Here is a 19,369-nt window from a genome sequence, read left to right on the forward strand (position 1 = left end):
TAGACACATGTACTCACCTGCCTATATCTAAAACTGTTAACTACCACCGACTTGGATCATTCTTAGCTTAGTCCACGAGCCAAGTCGCCGATTTGAATTTTTAAATTGGCCCGTGGACCAAGCTAGAAACGGGCTAAGTCGCTGAAAGACTCCGTCAAAGAAACTTAAACTTACTGTACTGAGCACAAAGAAGCCTACCGATTGTTACCAAAGTAATAAAATGAAACAAGATTACAAGAGTAATACATTGTATTAAGAACACGCTCGCTGTGCTTGAGGACACGCCGTTATGTCGAAATGCAACTTTCCTGTTTTGATTCAGGGAAGCTCAACCGGTTTACAACTTGCTTGTAGAAGCACGTTCGATTCCTTCTCAAAATAATAACGATTTTATTTCGAATCGATACCTTTGAGTTATTAGTGGAGAGCAATATTTGTAACTGTATGTATTTTAAAGACTCAAATTAAATCATTTATTTTGCGAAAATGGGTTTACATCAGTAGGTAGGTGTTACAATTTTTCAAGTAGGTATCTCCATCTTCCACCTTTAGGCATGCAAAATTATTACTGTAATTGTCATTTACATTCATTAACAAAATATAATTCACATTTATAATAACTAATGTCAGACAACTCAGACTGTAAGCCCCTGAAAATAAGTAGTTGTAGGTATGCTGATAAATAGTGACCGAGTTTCTTGCGCTAATTCTCGGCACTGGCCCATTTATTGTCCCGAAGCAGTGGTAGGGTTAATACTAGGACGTGTAAAAGTGCTTTTTAAAAGCCTACTTGCAAAAATTAAATAAGTTTATGAGTATTTTTTTAAGTTGGTTGAATTTTGTTCTTTTGTCTTATCTGCTACTATATTTGGACTTTTCTTATCATTCGTGTTAAATTAGTGTACCACCAACACGGACGTTTCACAACTTATGAGATAAAATAACTCCTACACACAAACCATAAAAGTTAAATTTATATGGATTATGCAAAATAACAGTCAAAAACTGACTCAATTAGATTAGAACTCAACTGTAGGCGTCTAATTGTAGGTAATTAAAGAAATTTTGAATTTGAATTTTGTATCAATAAGACTTAAATGTGTGTCTGTTAACATACCCACCCTTGATCTATTTATTAAGACAAATCTTAACAATAAAACTGCAAGACAGAGTGAGGTACGACGATTAACGTCAAAATAAAACAATAATTAAGATATCACACGTAGCTGTTAATTGCCCCAAGAAATAAATAAATAGCATATTATTGCATCAACGCGTTGGTGTCGCTGCATACCATTGAGGCTACTGGGATGCTTTGTGATGCACTCCGAAGCATGCGATGCATCTGGCATGACATTAACCGAGCATTTTCTACATCAGACCTGGTTCCGTACAAAATAAAAAAATGCTTGAATAAAAAAGTATAGATAAAATTTTTTATTTTCTACGTCAGTCCTGGTTCCGTACAACTAATAGAAACCTAACTAAAAAGTGAAGATAAGATTAAATAGATTATTTGTATACTACGCCACACAAACACTGTCCATTGCAAAATTTGCAAATAACACAATTTGGGACGGCACTAATTTGACATGAATTATTAGATGTGCTACCTACTAAGGCTGAGTTGCGCCATTTTACTTTAACAAACGTAAAAAATATGTTAAACTCCATACAAAAACACCGGTTATTGTTATATAGCTAATGTTAAAGTAAGTTGGTGCTGACTACGACTACTACTGATGAATGATACTGACAACGCCACTCTTGTAGCGGAGTTTTGGGCTGACACTGTATAGGTTTGTTGTCGACACGACAAGAAAAAGAAGTTGGTGCCTTAGTTTTAATCTGTTCTCAATAATACCAAACACGAGTTTAAATCTATCTATACCTACTTGAGTTTAAATTTGTTTTGAGCTACGTTTGTCAACAAACAGAATGCAACGCAAAGCTTTCGTCACAGCTGTCAAACCATCATCAAGTCGTTACACGCTCCGTAGTCCGAACATAACATAACGACAAACATAAAATACTTCTACGGAACTCAACAGCATTACGACAACGACGCATCTCTAAACTGGAGGTTTGGTTTTAGTCTAAATTTTAATCATCATCATCATCATCATTTCAGCCATAGGACGTTCACTGCTGAACATAGGCCTCCCCTAATGCTTTCCACGTTGATCGATTGGTAGCGGCCTGCATCCAGCGCTTCCCTGCTGCCTTTACGATGTCGTCGGTCCACCTTGTAGGTGGACGTCCCACGCTGCGTTTTCCGGTACGCGGCCTCCATTCCAGAACCTTGCTGCCCCATCGGCCGTCAGTTCTGCGTTCTGCTAAATTTTAATATTGTTGTAAAATTGAAATTCTTTCCCAAATACTATAATTCGGGCCTTTTCAAGGCGAGAGTGAATAGGCACTAACGGCAGATATGTACCATCCAAGACTGCATCTCATCAGGTGCGATTGCAGTCAAATAACTGCCTTGTTCTGCACAAAAAAAAATCACGTCATTCTTGAATCTATAGGTAACTTAATTTGAAATTTTACCAAGCATTGAGCATCACACGACTCGTTTCAATTCTAAATTGAAATTTTACCAAGCATTTTGCATCACACGTGTCTTTTCTATTTCGTTAGTGCGAGAATTGTGGTCTTCGTATGAAACCGTTTTTATTTTAAAACAGCGAAAAGCAATTTAAAGTGACAAAAAGTAAATTCATTGAACCAACTCATGCGCTCCCCCAATTTAAACGCAAACAAAATAGTTTGAAACAATGACTGTCTTCCGCGTCCGAAATAGAGCCGGTGACCCATATTACTTTGTTTTGAACGTAAATCCAGTGCAAGAGGATGTAATGTTCTAATATTGCGATATTTAATTGGTGTTCTGTCTGTGGGTCGAGGATGCGCGCCGCGGTAAGCTTCTATCGCGCCATTTTATCGATTTTAGGCGATTATCATGCATGTCGTCTAAAATCATCGATAAGATTCTATCACGGCGCGCATCCTTTTTTTTTGTCGCGAAGGAAATGCTTTGCGCACCGTTACCACTGCCGGGGGACAGGGTGGTGTGTGGGACTCCCGGCGCCCTGAAATCTCGGCTGGTATTGCTAGATCGCGACCTAACCCGTCGTATTTTCATTGCAAGCCACAAAAAGGTAGCGTAGAGTAAAAAACAATGATTGCTATTAAATTGAGACATACTTACCTCTACATACAATGGAGAATATTTTATTTTAATTAATCTGACCCTACAAACGTTATCCTGTTATTCCTTAAAAAAACATTTCAGTTATCCCAATTTAAATAAGTTTTTTCATATTTATTTTGTTTCTACGGTAATGGTCCTTCGAGCCGGATAATCAAAAAATGTTTGCTTATTTTATTTCTATTTCAAAGAAGGCTGTATGTTTCTTTAATAAAGACAAATAAAATAAAATATTATAATGTATTGAACATAATATGAGTAATCATGCGATTGCATAAATTTTGACTTTTCAAATTGCATGAACGTGTAATTGACTAATTAAAAATATCATATTATGCGAAAGTAAATGAGTAGACATTCCTAAACAAAATGCCGTCTGTCACACTAATTAATCGTAGTAATTTCATTGAAAAATTAACTATAGCATGCTAAAACAAGGAGGAAATGTTGTATTGTGTTGTGTATGACTTTGTATGTTGGCATAAGGTCGCGCTTTACCAGTTATGGGCTTGATGACCGTGAGATTTGGAAGCCCACATAAAAATAAATGGCTGCCCAAATGTATGAGGCATTAAGAGTAAGTAGACACAAAGGTTTTTTTGTTTTTTACCTTTATTGCACTCACAGATCTGCATGTCCCAAAGGTCTACATAGAATTTTTAGCATTTATTTAATTTGTCTTTTGCATAAATATTTTATAGAGTCTGAGACTCTGAGAGTCTGTAATTTACGAGCGAAGTCGATTCAGAAACTAGATGTTTTTATATCCAAATATAAATTAAAGCTAATTAATTATACATTCACAGTCTGTTTAGCTGTCAATAATTAAGCCCTGAACTACCTACTGCTTTCCAAATTATAGTGAAAAAATTCCATTATTATTAAATTCCAGTTTTCAACTTTATTCCCTAAGCAACAACACAACTGGCAGTTAAAGACAAAACATATGTATATGACTCACGCGCACCTTTTTACAATTGTTCGATCATCCGACTATTATAAGTAGAAATCCATTAAGAACACGTGTGCAAACAACCGCGTGTCACCTTATGGTGGTCGGGTGTTTGTTTACAAGAAAATCAACTTGCTCTTGAACTATTGACTGACCAAATTCCAGTGTATTCTTGCTGTTGCCAGTCGCAGTGTTTAATGAATCATAAATTAATTTTGGTTTACGTTCAGTTTAAAGAAAAGTAGGCTAAAAGGGAGTTAACTTTGTTTACCATAGTCAGTGCTGGGTTCCTCAGTAGTCCGTCCCAAATCCAATATAGGTAGTTATTTTTATCGTTGTCTGGTTGTACTGTGACTTGTACAAACAGCTTATTAGATCGCACTGAATAATCCAAGAAGGATAAAACAACATTGTAATCTACGGATGTAAACAAACAATCGATAGAGAAAACAGATTTTATTTCTCTTTCAGATAATGTCATCAATAACGAAGTAATCACATCGAAATCAGAAAGAGTTTTACCTTTTGATTACGATATATTTCAAAAGTTCACACCGAATAAGCTCACTGAGCTGGAGCGGGCCCTTCCACACCGCTATTCGTACAGCTTACACCAAGTCAGACTATCAATGTTTATTCTAAAATAATACTTATTACAACTTCATAAGGTGCAACAATATCTTCTCTACAAAAAGCGCCATCAAACGGCGAAAAGAACCTGTATTCACAAAGTTCATTTTGTCTGATCGAGCATTCTCTCGCGGCAGCTTCAGTCTATTGGAAATTCGACTTAGCAATTCGTTCCATGGCAATCACCAGGTTTTGTCTTAATCTTTGATTTTAAGAGTTCCGTAAACGTCAACGTCAACAAGGAACCTTTTCAGTTTCGCTTTATCAAAGGTCAGACAGATAGTAAATATGCTTACACGTCATAGCCCAGCCAGTACCCCTCTTTCTCCCAATTACGTGGATTGAACATTTTCCAATGATCTCCCACAGATAGTGTTTTCTTAGCGATTCAGGTGATAACGACCATAACGACTGAGGTGAAATGGCTTACATCTTTTTCTGGAAATGAAAAAGATAAGGAAGGAGCCCTCAATGGACGATTCTGACTCGCACTTCGATATTTTTAGGGTGCCGTTCCATATATCAAAGGGAAATCGGAAAACGGAACCTTTATATCAGTATCACTTTGTTGTTCGTCTGTCAAGGCCCTTTGTCTCGGGAACACGTGTAACGAGTAGAAATTAAAATTACATAGTCAGGTCTACAGTCCCTTGAAGCTACAAGCTTGTGTGGAACCCTCAGTGCTCAAGTCGACTCAAACTTGACCATTTTTTATCACAAGATCAAAGGTAGTAACGGAACAGCCACCGTTACGCAGGGCTCGGACGTGACCACAATGGCCGACTCACGGTCACGCACGACCCGACCGAAGGGCCGCTCGCCACGGCACCGATGCACGGGCCCTTTCCCAATACTTGCCAAGGTCCCCGCGATCGAAGGGCTCTCAACAAATCGCTATTTGTAGCCGCGTTCGACCGAAGGGCCCGCTCACGCCACTCGTGAGGCACTGATGCTCTCAAGTCAGGGCCCTTTTTAAATGGCCACTCTAGGCAAGTGCCAATAAGGTTCCCGATATAGACGGGACCCCTGCCTGCCCACCGTTCCGTTCTACGCATTTATTAATAATAATGATTATGACAGTAAAATAATGATATGATTAACACTTACTAGGCAGGTTTGCCATTTGCTGATTTTAAGTGTAGTTGCAATCTAGGGAGGTACGAACCTGCCACTTTTTTATAACCATACTCTACAACACTACGGTTCTGTTCTCACTAAAATCTCACTAAAAAAATTTAATCAGACAACAACAACATGAGTACCTGTCAAAAACCTGCCTTGTTGTGCATAAAAAACTTACCATAGAGTCATAGTCAATTTATTTGTCTTCAGTCTCACACAGCCGCAGATGGCGTAGTTCGGTAGCAAACCGGTAATAAACGCCCGTCAAAATAACCTACTGAAAGAGATATTCAATTAATGACTAACATTGACTCACCATGCACACTTATAACATTGAAAGTCGTACAAAAAACCCATTGACTCTATTACGCTATATCATTATGTTGTTATGCTACTTTACATCTTACACGTGTCTCGTTGTTTACCATTTAGTTGCACTGTTATTCTATTCTCTGCCAGAATGAAACTATCACTCGAAAATAATGCACTCTAAACATGAGCTTATAGAGTTCATATTTTAAATTGTGTGAACAAACAAACAAAACCATTGATCGTGATATACATACATAGAGTTAATGAATAGAGCTTACCTACGTTAGTTGGAATGGCATCATAATACGCGCGGGAGTGAAATATGAAATATTTTCTTTTAACATGGTTTTACAAAGATATTTTACATGTAACGGACCTAGCAAGTCTCAAATAAATAAACTGGGTTAGACAAGAAAATATGTAGACTAACAAACAAAATTAGTTTTGATTTTCTTTATCAACTAGCTGTGCCCACGTCTTCATACGCGTGGAAATAGCTTTTGACGCAAGTCCTTTCATTATCTGCTTGATTTACAGAAGTGCTAAATGGAAAAGTTAAAATAGTCGTTAAGTTTTCTGAATTATCTAATTTTCTTCGCCATTTTTCTTTCCGTTAGAAGTAAGAACCCTCCGTCTGTAAATTATTCGAAAACTTTGAAAAAGAAGATAAATGAAATCGGACAACTCGTTCTCAAGTCATGATGGCGTGAAAAAGGAAACAGGCTCATTTTTAAGTACAACTACGAGTGATAATACGTAATATAGATCTTATCCAAATAGATTTGATTTGAAATTGATAAACAGAATCCTGTTTCTTTCCAAAATACACCTGTAAGGTAATCAAAAGTTTCGTTAGCAATTTCCTGCTAAAACCATAGTTCAGGTCCTTTTCACGGTTATTTAACCGTGATTTTATCTAATTTAAAGTTTGGACTTTCGGGCAGGTAGGAAATTTGTTAATTCCACCAACTTATTATACACGAGCTTCCACAAAATCATCTCTACACAAAAGCATTGTTGTGGTTATGAAATGATCGCAAGATTTTTTGCTGAATTACGCGAACATCACACATGGATAGACAAAAATTCGCCGATGTTAAATACATATAATACGAGTAGATACATAGGTATTATCTACTTGATGTGTATGTAATACAGCGTGCAGTTGAAGGTTTGTAAAAACTTTAACTGTGACTCTAGATCTAGGCTGACTTGAAAATTGATGACCCGCAAATTGTTCGAATTAAATTTTTCATTTTGTTTTGCTCCATTAGTTGACTTTTGAGTTGATACAGCACACAAGAAGAAGTGTCTTGATGTCTAATCGTGTTATTCTTACTTAACTGAAACCATCTGAGGTCTCCAAAATTCGTAAACTTTTTTTATCACATCTGGCAATCTTCATATTGTCTGGAAACTAGTAATTAACAATGCGATTAAGCAATTTACAAGTTAAATTGAGACGTCGCGTCTGCGTTATTTCAAGATAATGTTTAACCTTCATTAACTAGATGTCGAAGTATTTTTAATCTTATTTTTACTAACTCAAATAGATTATAGAGGTTTTTAACTTTCACGTGTAATAAACATTTATTGAACCAGAGTCACTGTTTAAACAAATTTATTACAATTTAAATTGCATGCGACATAAATCAATTCGATTTCCATTATTTACTTTACTTATTTATAAATAAAATTATTTGATAGGTTTATGTTGTTTGTTTTGTTTGGTAAAATATTCCGGCTCAATTTTCTTGTTAAAGTTATTGAAAAGCACAATAAACGTACCTACATAGATTATACTATCTATATTTAATAAAACGCACGCTTAAGGGCACAACATTGTTGCTAGAGACACGTGTATAGCGTTGGTCCAAGTTGAAAGATATCTGAGAGGATAAAATGTTATCAAAACACTACGTTCTTATGCAACACTTGGTATTGTGACGTACTGAAAATTATAATGGTCTCAATATTGAACCCTGGAGCACTCTAAATTATGTGTATGAGTTCTAATAATACAGAAAAACATTTGTTAGTTTGATAGATTGAATAGAATCATTACTAACTAGCTGAAATAATTGACTGAGTCACTATTATTTTCTGACAAACAGAAATATATGTAGAAAGAGTCGCTTTATAAATATTTATCAAACGCCTTTGATTAGTCACAAATCATACTCGTACTTTATTCATGTCTCGCATACTAGACGTGTTTGATGTTTATAACTAATGCATAATCAAATATGTGCTATGTCTAAAAAGAATAAAGAATTGTCCAGCTTTAGATGTATTCTGTATGAATATCATTTTTTTCTTAACTTTTGGTGTGTAGTGTAACTTAACGTTAATTCCTCGTATCGTGCGCCCGCGCATCGCGCTGTCTCCACCGCTGATTTATCGCCGCTTATCATGAACGTGGATGCGAGCAGCCCCTGCTGACACAATTAATTGGTCTACTGCATTATCACTATTTATCACCTTATTATCAACGTCCATTTACACATAACGTAAATTTCAGACTTTTGTGACGCATTCTTAAAATTATTGGCTCAATTCCAATCCAAAAACGATGCAACACATTTTTTTGTTTACGCACAGGATAAAGTTGTCAAACTAAAACAGCTATCGTTAGTTTTAGCACGCATAAACATTTATCATCGTTAAAATGTCACTGGATTTATTTTGACAATTCGGAACATGTCTCGTACTTTTACATTAATTTAGTTAAACAAAAGGAAGTTCTCGCCTTAATCTTGATTTCGAATATTAGAACACCCTATATTTTGCGCCAACCTACCCTATACTTTTGTATGGAATAGTAAGTCAAGGTATTAATCTATACAAAAGTACCTACTTTGTTCACTCGTAAATGCCGAATCTTCCAAGAAGATTGTTTTCTAAGTATTTTTGACGCAGAATAAAATGTAATATTCTCGAAAATAATAAACAATAATCTTCCACCGTCAGAAAAGGCCTACTGAGAGCATAGAGCGTTACCTTGTACCTACTGCTCTCGGCGCGAAGGTAATATTCACATACATAGTTGAGTGAAATGAAATGAAATCTTTATTCATTTTCAACCACTTATGAACGTCGTTCGCAACCACTTATGAACGTTTCATGACGTCCACTGCTGGACAAAGGCCTCCCCCAAGGTTTTCCACAATGAATGGTCCTGCGCTGCTCGCATCCAGGCTCTTCCCACGACCTTTACCAGATCGTCGGTCCACCTAGGAGGCCTGCCCACGCTACGTCTTCCAGCCCGTGGTCGCCACTCGAGAACTTTTCTGACTTATGAACGTAAAAAAATAAAAAGACAATCTTAAATTACGTCACAAAGAATAAAAAAACGTTTTTTAGCAAAAATAGTCCTTGGTTTGCAAAAGAATGGGCTAATGCAATGAACGCTTGTGGTCCCGAACTCTAGTAAACCTTGACTTAGCGAATTCTCCCGGTGAGCACCGGCCTTATTCGCCTGGAGGCCTTATTATAAATCAATGTATGTCATGTATCAGATTCAGTTAAGGGCTTTCATTGGTTAAATTGAGCAGACCTTCATTTCTCAGTTAGGTTGAGAAGGCAATCCGAGCTGCCTCCATATCTTAGTCTGAAGATAATCGAGTAACTGGATCTTTGATCGATGATAAATCTGGTCCAATAGGGATGTTTCCTGGGTAAAAAAGCAAGAGTTTAAATTATTGCGTCAGTTACCTTATCAAAAACACTCGACATTATTTTTCACTTTTTCAAACTATTGAAAGTAACGTCACGCGGAACTTCAACGCATCATAACTTCGTAATTACTTGTTTGACTGACAAGTAAAAAAATGTGTCCAATATTTTTTGTATAATATGTATACTTAATTGACTATGTTTTTTTTTAGAAAACTAGCCTATTGGCGCACATTAGAGGTATATTTTTGTCGATATTATTTTGAGGTTTTGTTTCTTTATAATGTTTCACCACTCGAGCCGACCCTCCCAAGTCCCAACTCCTAACTACTGATAAAATCTATTCCTTCGGGAGTAGTCCAATAAGTAATACACTGGGATAAATTCGATAAAATATACACAGAAAGGGTACTCTTTCAATGCTTTCATGTCTGAAAACTAGATAAATCATAAGTATGTAATCTATCTTATTTAATGGAACTGGAAACCGATCCGTAGGTATATTATAGAAAGAGCAAATAGTATAGCGCTCTTTACACTACCTATCTATGAACATAGAAATTTAATAACGAATATTAAATGCAAATAAACTATTATCATTATCATTAAAGTGTGTTTGAAAAGTCAGAATAAAGTTTCACAGTTGTAAGTACCTACATATTTTGACTTTCACTAGAACAATTTAAGCTTAGGCTTTCTTATAAAAACACCCTTGCAATTCGGAACATTACGAGTACATTTACATAATTAAATTACTACAAACCGTTGTCAACAAACCGCGACTTCCAGTTCGCGAAATTGACTCGCACTAAGTCGAAATTATTAGTCTAATAAAAAGGTTTTCGATCGAAAAAGTTTCCAAAGTAAAGAAAGCAGTACCACATTATACGGGGTCTGTTTGCCCAAACACTCGCGGTGAGTGCTGCCCAAACCCAGTTCAAACATGGGTGCGTGTTCCAGGCTAATATTATATTTGAACAAACCAATCGTGTTGGCGAATCAAGCCATTTAGATTTTTTGTAAATATTACCTGTTTTACCAGAATAACTCACAAGATTGGTCCCTATAATTGATGTTTACCGTCCGTGGTGTACAAAGGTTACATAACCTTTGTTTGTCATGTCATCCGCACTAGAGGGAAGTCAAACCTTCACTTCGAACTCCTCCTATGTCCTTCTAATTAATTTCGTTGCGGGTCCAATGACAGTTTAACTCTCCCCCGGGACAAACTTGACCTTCACGGGTTGGGTTTTTATTGACTACACAGGAGTTGCAGCGGTGGGAACGAGATGTGGAAACTGGAAATGTTTGTTTTTCATGAATGATTTGGTTATGAAGGTCCAGGTCTTTGGTCAGAAACATGATTGCTTATTCTTCTCCCATTGTGTAACGACTAAGGCCATAAACTCATCTTACCAAACTCTGAAGTAGTACATATTAGTTACTCCAGAATCAATTGCGAAATTGATTCCATCACGAATATTATTCTGTCTAACCCCGATGGACACACAGACTTTAATAATATGAGCCGTTCTGTATCAAAATCATGTTTATTTTGATACAGAACGGCTCTGATCAGACTGATTGAAGTATCATATGTCCTAACCAAACATATTTTAACCCTGGAAAATTCTGGGAACCGAGACCATTACATGTAGAGCAAGAAAACAAATCTCTAACTACTCAACTACGTTTACGTTCGAAATGTATACCTACTGTGATATATCATATCAAGTGAAGTGAGTGAAGAATCAAGTAGATATCAATAATTTTACTAATGCCCGCCACTGCAGACAAATTATTGTCTTGATTGTTATACCTATTATTGAATTAAGTCACGTTGGTGTTCAAACTCTTAATTAGTTGTAACGACGAGTTATTATTCTGCATTGTTGTAAATTGTTACTAATTAAAAATTATGTTGGTATTACTGCGTGTTAGTTAATACCCGACACATCAAACAAAAAAGGAAATGTGTATACGATGCGAGACAAAAAGTATTAATTATATTATTGATTCGTCTTTATTTACCAATTAAGTTAGAAGATCGTTAATTTTAGATGATTTCACATTAGTCGTAGAACACGCAGTTGCCAAAAGAAGTTCTTTTAAACCATTATTATAAAGAGGAAAGTTTTGATTGTTTGTATGTTTTTTCGTTTGTAAATTAATAGATTAGAAATGGGTTGAAATTAGTTTCAGTTGGACTACTGATAACTAAACATCGTATTCATTTCATTTTTAATTGAGCTGAAGTTGAAATTGTGTAGGTAGGTACATGCAATTTATTAAAAATTAACTCTGAACACATCGAAACAAGTTCCGATAAGATCATAAAAATTCATCATCATCACGTCAGCCATTAGACGTCCACTTCTAAATCTAATTTTGCCCGTTTTTGCAACATTCTTCATTGCTGCTCAGCTTCAATTGGCAGTTTAGATAGTCGTCGTATATAGCCTAAAGCTTTCCTCGAAAAATGGGCTATCCAACGCCATATTTTTTCAAATCGGACCAGTAGTTCCAAGAATAGCGCGTTCAACCAAACAAACAAACTCTACAGCTTTGTATAATATGAACATATTAGTATAAGAAGTATGGATCTATTCTCTTTTACTATGTCTGTTGCCTGCGCCCGCGCACTCGACGCGTAGCTTTGTTTTTGATTCATTCAACGATAATTGCGTGCACCGGTTGGATCGGATTTCTTTTGCCATTAACGTTTCAATCAGAGCAGTTCGACCCGGTGTACCGATGAAAGCGAAGTCGGAAGCTATGAGTTGTTTTACCCGACTGCGCTCTGGAGGGTTATGTTTTTTCCTTATGGCTTTATGAAAATTGCATTATGTTAACCAGTATCAAGTTAAGTTAGTATGATATTTAAGTAAATTAATAAGACACAAAAAACGAATTACTTATAAGATTATAAATACATGATAGATGCTTGATAAGTTTGGTTACACCAAAGACGTGGCCCTTTACTTGAGACACAAAATAGGGCTTGAGTCCTCACTCGGACTTTTTGAGAGAGTTTGAAAGGGTGTGTGAAAGTTCGAAGAAAAGAAGTACCTATGTACGGCTGTGTTTTCAATAAATGTTGAAAATAGATTTTAATCAGTTTTTATCAATACGATGTGATGTGATTAACAAAAACTTTTAACGAGCAAGTCATTGGATTAATGATATAAAAATAAACATTCAAGAACGAAACGAAAAGGGACGATCCACAATATCCTAAGCCCTTTTCGCTATATTTAGATAAGCCTCTTTAGTATCCCATATTTATTTCGTACTTAGACTTCCATTAGCTAATGAAGTTGTTTCTGTATTTATATTTAACTTAGGTATTACTTACTTAGGTATAGTTAGGGACTTTACTCGAAATCAGCTTAAATAGTTGTTTGAACGCAACCTTTCAATTAGTTTAATGCTCCATGATTATACTAGAGTATTTAGCATTAGAAATCTTTAATGGTCGTACCGTTTAACTAGTCGTTACGTTTAGTTGAACCGATAGTGATCTAACTGTCATTAATACGTGAATAATTATGCCCGTTTTGTACCTTTTTTCATCACTTTTTGTCTTATTTTTTCAATTAAATTATTGAAAACTTATTTGGATTGAAGAGGGTACTTAAAGCCATGTGGCATTCTTTTCCAGTTAACTTTTATCACACGTCCAATCTCTTGAAGCTGTGAAAAGAACTTCTAAAGTTAATACATTCTAAATGCGATCGTTTATGTAGCTCATGCACATTTACACTTCGTTGTCTTGTAATACTAAATTATCACCATTCGTCTGTAATGTAACCCATCTGTTTTGTAATTACATTGATTACAGGTCAGATGTCGAAACAACACCATGACACTGTAATCGAATGTCCGTTCCACACTGATTGGGACCCAAATAGTAATTGCTAGTGTCACGTGAACATTAACGTCGCGGTTGAGATTCCGACCCCGTACGGGACAAATGGACCGTGATTAAGGGTCTTGGTCAGCCCTACGTTTGAACCTTTGAAATAACTGTGGTGAAATTGGACGTATACATTCGTACATGCCAGTGATAGAAATTGGATTTTGGTGAAACTCAGGGGTGGGTATATGGCAAAGGCTCTTCTACACAGGGTCTGATAGTTTTTGAAAGTCATTTTCTTGGATAAGGACACATTACAGTATCTCATCTTATCTTATCTAGGGCCGCGCATGAGCGCAGTGCACGTCGACCCATTGGGTCTTTTGTGCTTCCCTTTACCTCAAAAAACCTATAGAATCAAGTGCTTGGGTGAGAGGGACCTATAATCTTCTGGTGCCGGATAGGCCGACCCCAGCAGACCCATCCTAGTTCTAGCTAGCGCGTACATTACTGTAAACAACGTGGCATCTTATAATGTTATAAATGATGTGAGGTACTTAATTTTGAGATATTATTATCGTAGTGGAGAAATAAATCAGGCACGTTCTATTATAATTCAGCGTCTGGGTGTGTTTGAAGAAGGGGTCCCAAGAGACCCTTTGTTTGTGTCTCATAATTTGAGAATGTCGTTCGTAACCTCAAGACTAGTTCTCAGTATTATAATAATATGTAGGTTTATTTAAGTAAATATTAATCTAACCAAATGTAATATCAAATATCAAGTCCCAACTGAAATATGGAGCTGCCTACATAATAAAACAGATACAGTACAATACCTCATTGTACATGAGAATTTACTCACATTCTCTGGACACAATACACAAGTCGGCAAAATTAATGGACTATTAGCGTTTTGGTTATGTAAAACAAACCTTTTATTTTCAGAATGCGTCGTTAATTTGTTGTATTTCCACACACTGTTAAATGGCTTACTTGACTCAACACGGAATATTTATTAGCTGTTTAGGTACTGTTAGGCAAGAGAAATGGTAATCGTATTTATTTATTCAGTGCAAATAATGATACACATTTGAAAAGTGAGATTTTGTTTGTTGGACACTTTGGACAGTCCTCTGTAAATTAATTCAAGGATTAACTAATTCAAATTCACTATTTGTATGGTTGTCCTCTGTGTTAAACCATTGGTCAGATTATTTATCACTTTGGTAGAGTTAAAATAGATAAACATGGGTCTCAACGCGACATTTTTTATACAGTGTGCTTGTAAGCAAATAAAACGTTGCGTTGAGACCCGTGTTCCTCTATTTTAATTGAAATTACGCGAAAACGTAACGGAACGCGAAAGATTGAAAACTTTGGCAGAGTTCTGGGGACGCCCGTGAGGGTTTCTTGGGTTTCTTTATGGGGAATATTTTAAATATCTAACTCTTACTTTATTTTGTTGCATGCAACGGTTGTCGTATACAGCTAGTAGTGTATTAAATCAATGTCTTTAAAGACCGTTCTCTCTTGCCGCAGATCCTGCCCTACATTGACGGGTTCAACCACGTCTCCAAGATCGCGGCGCTGACAGACGTGGAGATCAGCCTGGTCCGCGCCTGCGTGCAGAACCTGGTCTACTACGGCGTGGTCACCCTCGTGCCCATCTTCCAGTACTGTGCGGTAAGTTGTCTTGCAGTTTTAGGGTAGGTACACGGCGTCGTTACTGTTGTGCCTTCTACCAGTAGGCTGAACTGTAAGCTCGTGTCAAGATCGCGGCGCTGACAGACGTGGAGATCAGCCTGGTCCGCGCCTGCGTGCAGAACCTGGTCTACTACGGCGTGGTCACCCTCGTGCCCATCTTCCAGTACTGTGCGGTAAGTTGTCTTGCAGTTTTAGAGTAACTCTATCCCGCGTCAAGCTTTGTTTTTTCGTCAGCCATCATGACCTTTTTCGCCTCGATCTTAACGGATGTGTCTTTTGGAAAAAACTTTTTGAATCTGCACCATATTTCTTATTCAAGAGAGTGGGCAAAACTCCCATCAGTAGGTAGCTCATAACGAACTGGCAACTTCCTGAAAAACTTAGTTTTTGAAGTATTATTCATATTCTACGAGAAAAAGTGAGTTAATTAATCATAACGAGGACGCCACCTGAAACCATTTCGTTGGCTCCTGATTACGGTCAGCTGTAAAAGTTCAAAAATAAAATTCAAATGGCATAATAAAATGGAGAAAACGAGTCTGCGAGAAACCACAACACTCAGGAGAACTAATTAAAATTCAACGACCCCGCGGGTGGTGTTGTTATTTTGATTCGTCATCATCATTTCAGCCAATAGGACGTTCACTGCTGAACATAGGCCTCCTCCAATGATTTCCACAATGGCCGGTTGGTAGCGGCCTGCATCTAGGGATTTCAATCCAGCGGCGTTTTCAATCCAGCTGGATTCTTGCTGGATTGACCTGAATCCAGCTGGATCCAGCGCGGATCCAACAAAACGTGGAACGTAAATAAAAAGACGACATTTTTAAGACTTTTTTTTATTAAGTAACTATCTTTTCGCCCACGGCTTAGACATTGTTCGAATTTTTTTAGCCGTAAAAACCATCCTTGGACTTCAACGAACATTTTTAAAAAATAGTCCAGGCGTTGTTGAGGTCTGCGCTTACCAACACATTTTGCGATTCATTTTTATATTTATTTTACTTCTTACGATAATCTACGAAATACGGCTAATCAGTAGGACAAACAGTCTTACAAATTCTTATAAAATTAACTACCAAAAGGACCGTAATTTAATCTGCAATAAATTTTTTGTATCAATAGAAGTTACGAATCCGAAATAATCTTCTGCGATAATGAGGCAGTTTAAAATCTGACGACAAGAGACTGACCATGTCTTTTTTTTAATCCTCTGGAAGTAAGACCTTAGGAAACAAATTTTATCTATAGTCTACACTCCCAATCGCACAGAACTGCATAATATGAACTGAGAATGCCCTTTCGGCCTCCTCACCTCGCACTCGTTCGGTCTCATATACGCTCATTTCTATTTTCAGTACCTTTTCGTAATCTAATTGACCACATGGCTTTGGCTTTTGTTTATTAAAGTTCTCCTTCTCTCTTTTAAGTTCCATCTCAACTCAGAAGCTCTTGCCCTAAAGTCATTTTAACGGGTTCTGCGACATCATTTAGACATTTTAGACCATTCTCTTCTAACTCCATGATCACTTTATTTTATTGTCTTCTTGCACCGGCTCTACAATATTTTTATTTACTCGTTTTAACAAAGTTTTTATCTCCTGCCGCATCGCATTCTTTTTTGGCAAAGGAAAATAGACAGTTTTTTTACTGCTTCTTCATACTTTTTTGGATTTTTCAATCACACTAACGTACTAGTTACTTCGGAGGCGCCGTTCAACGCACAAAACAACAGAACGGCAACGTCACCGCGCCGTTTTGAAAATGGCGGAAATTCGAAACTAAGCAATAAAAAATTATACGTTTGCGGATCCGCATCGCTGGATCCAGCACTGTATGCTGGATCCAGCATGTTTAAAAAGGCGCTGGATCCAGCTGGATTGCTGTATGCTGGATCCAGCAATTGCAATCCCTACCTGCATCCAGCGCCTTTCTGAATCCTGCTACCTTTATGTTATTTTGATTACATTTTGCCAGTAGTTTCAGCCAAATGACGTCCACTGCTGGACAAAGGCCTCCCCCAAGGTTTTCCACAATGAACGGTCCTGCGCTGCCCGCATCCAGGCTCTTCCCGCGACCTTTACCAGATCGTCGGTCCACCTAGTAGGAGGCCTGCCCACGCTACGTCTTCCAGCCCGTGGTCGCCACTCGAGAACTTTCCTGCCCCAACGGCTATCGTCTCTACGAGCTATGTGCCCCGCCCACTGCCACTTGATTTTAGCAATTCTGCGAGCTATGTCGGTTACTTTGGTTCTCCTGCGGATCTCCTCATTTCTGATTCGATCACGCAGGGAAACTCCGAGCATAGCCCGCTCCATCGCCCTTTGGGTGACCTTGAGCCTTCTTATGAGGCCCATAGTAAGCGACCACGTCTCAGATCCGTATACCATCACTGGCAACACACATTGGTCAAATACTTTCGACTTGAGACACTGCGGTATTTCGGACGTGAGTATATGGCGAAGCTTCCCGAACGCTGCCCATCCGAGTTGGATTCGACGATTGACCTCTTTCTCGAAGTTGGATCTACCTAACTGGTAGATCCAACTTCGAGAAAGAGGTTGTCCCAGGTATACATAATTGTTAACAACTTCGAGTGTAGAGTCTCCAACCTTCAGAAGAGTGGGTGCAACACGGACATTAGACATGATTTTTGTCTTGTCCATGTTCATTCTGAGGCCCACTTGTTGAGTCTATACTAATATTATAAATGCGAAAGTAACTCTGTCTGTCTTGCTTTCACGCCTAAACCACAGAACCGATTGTGATGAAATTTGGCATAGAGATAGATTGAGTCCCGGGAAAGGACATAGGATAGTTTTTATCCCGGTTTTTGAAAGAGGGACGCGCGCGATAAAGTTTTTCTGTGACAGACAAAAATCCACGCGGGCGAAGCCGCGGGCAGAAAGCTAGTACCTATCTTATATATGTAATAACTGTAATGTAGATTTAATGTTACAGGTTTACAGCGCGACGCCAAAGCTGAGGCAGCTCACCCGATGCGCAGGACTGCAGAGGCAGTGCGTCGAGTTCTGTGCGAGATCAGGTATTGCAATTATACATCGAATAGTTACCAAATGAGCAACTTTAGTTATAATAGATCTAGCGCATAACATTGCCTGGGATATGAAAGCGGCACGAGAGGGGTGACATTGACATATTATGACGTAATAAATACAAATCTGAAGCACATCTGAAACCTCGCTGACGTTTGAAGTCTCAGAAACACCCTTCCATGCCGCTCCCATACCTTAGGCTTAGGCAATAACTTAGCGTTAGTCTCCTTCTTTGTGAAAAGAGATTTTAATTTACGTAACCTGTAAAAGTAATATTACGTTAAAATCACATTTTACAATTACCACGTTGGGCGCCACGTTCCGTTTTCCCAGAAAGAGGTACAAGTTAATGAAACTTGAAATATTAATTTAACCAAAGAGGTGTTGAAACTTTTTAATTAATTGAAAACTCAGGTATTCATTCCGGTCATTAAAAGTTCTGGAAACCTTGAAACTTGCTGTTTTGACTTTACGCTGAGTTTCATGAGTAAACTTATAAGAATAATAATCTCTGAAGAATTCTGTCTGGTTTTTCATCTCCAATTACTTTAATTGCGAAAAAACTTCGCTTACTGCCCAAGTTTCCAAACATTTGGGTGAAAATTCGCCAACAAAATTATAGAGATGAAAAAAGCTTAAGTCTCCAGTAACTTAGGTACTTGAAAAGTTTTATGAGCTTTTTTCTTAATATTGACAACGCAAAATTACTCGAAAAGATAGATTTATCAATATCTTGCGATCAGAGATAAGCCCCTCTAGACAATTTACAAAATGTTACGGGAAATCACTTTGCTCCGGTGTTATAGGGATGTTTCCTGGGTCAAAAAGCAAGAGTTTTAATTAGTCCGTCA

The 19,369-nt window shown here is 37.5% G+C and overlaps 1 protein-coding gene across 1 annotated transcript in view; it reads left to right on the forward strand.

The window, feature by feature from the left end:
• Nucleotides 1-19,369, forward strand: part of LOC135075346 (GATOR1 complex protein NPRL2) — a 90,394-nt gene that overhangs the window by 68,735 nt on the left and 2,290 nt on the right. Inside the window, exons 5-6 of the mRNA XM_063969781.1 lie at nucleotides 15,298-15,441; nucleotides 18,424-18,508. Of these exons, the coding sequence (XP_063825851.1) occupies nucleotides 15,298-15,441; nucleotides 18,424-18,508 (229 nt within the window). The remainder of the gene's footprint in view (nucleotides 1-15,297; nucleotides 15,442-18,423; nucleotides 18,509-19,369) is intronic.

The sequence above is a fragment of the Ostrinia nubilalis genome, chromosome 10 (assembly GCF_963855985.1).
Source record: "Ostrinia nubilalis chromosome 10, ilOstNubi1.1, whole genome shotgun sequence".
NCBI lineage: Eukaryota > Metazoa > Arthropoda > Insecta > Lepidoptera > Crambidae > Ostrinia > Ostrinia nubilalis.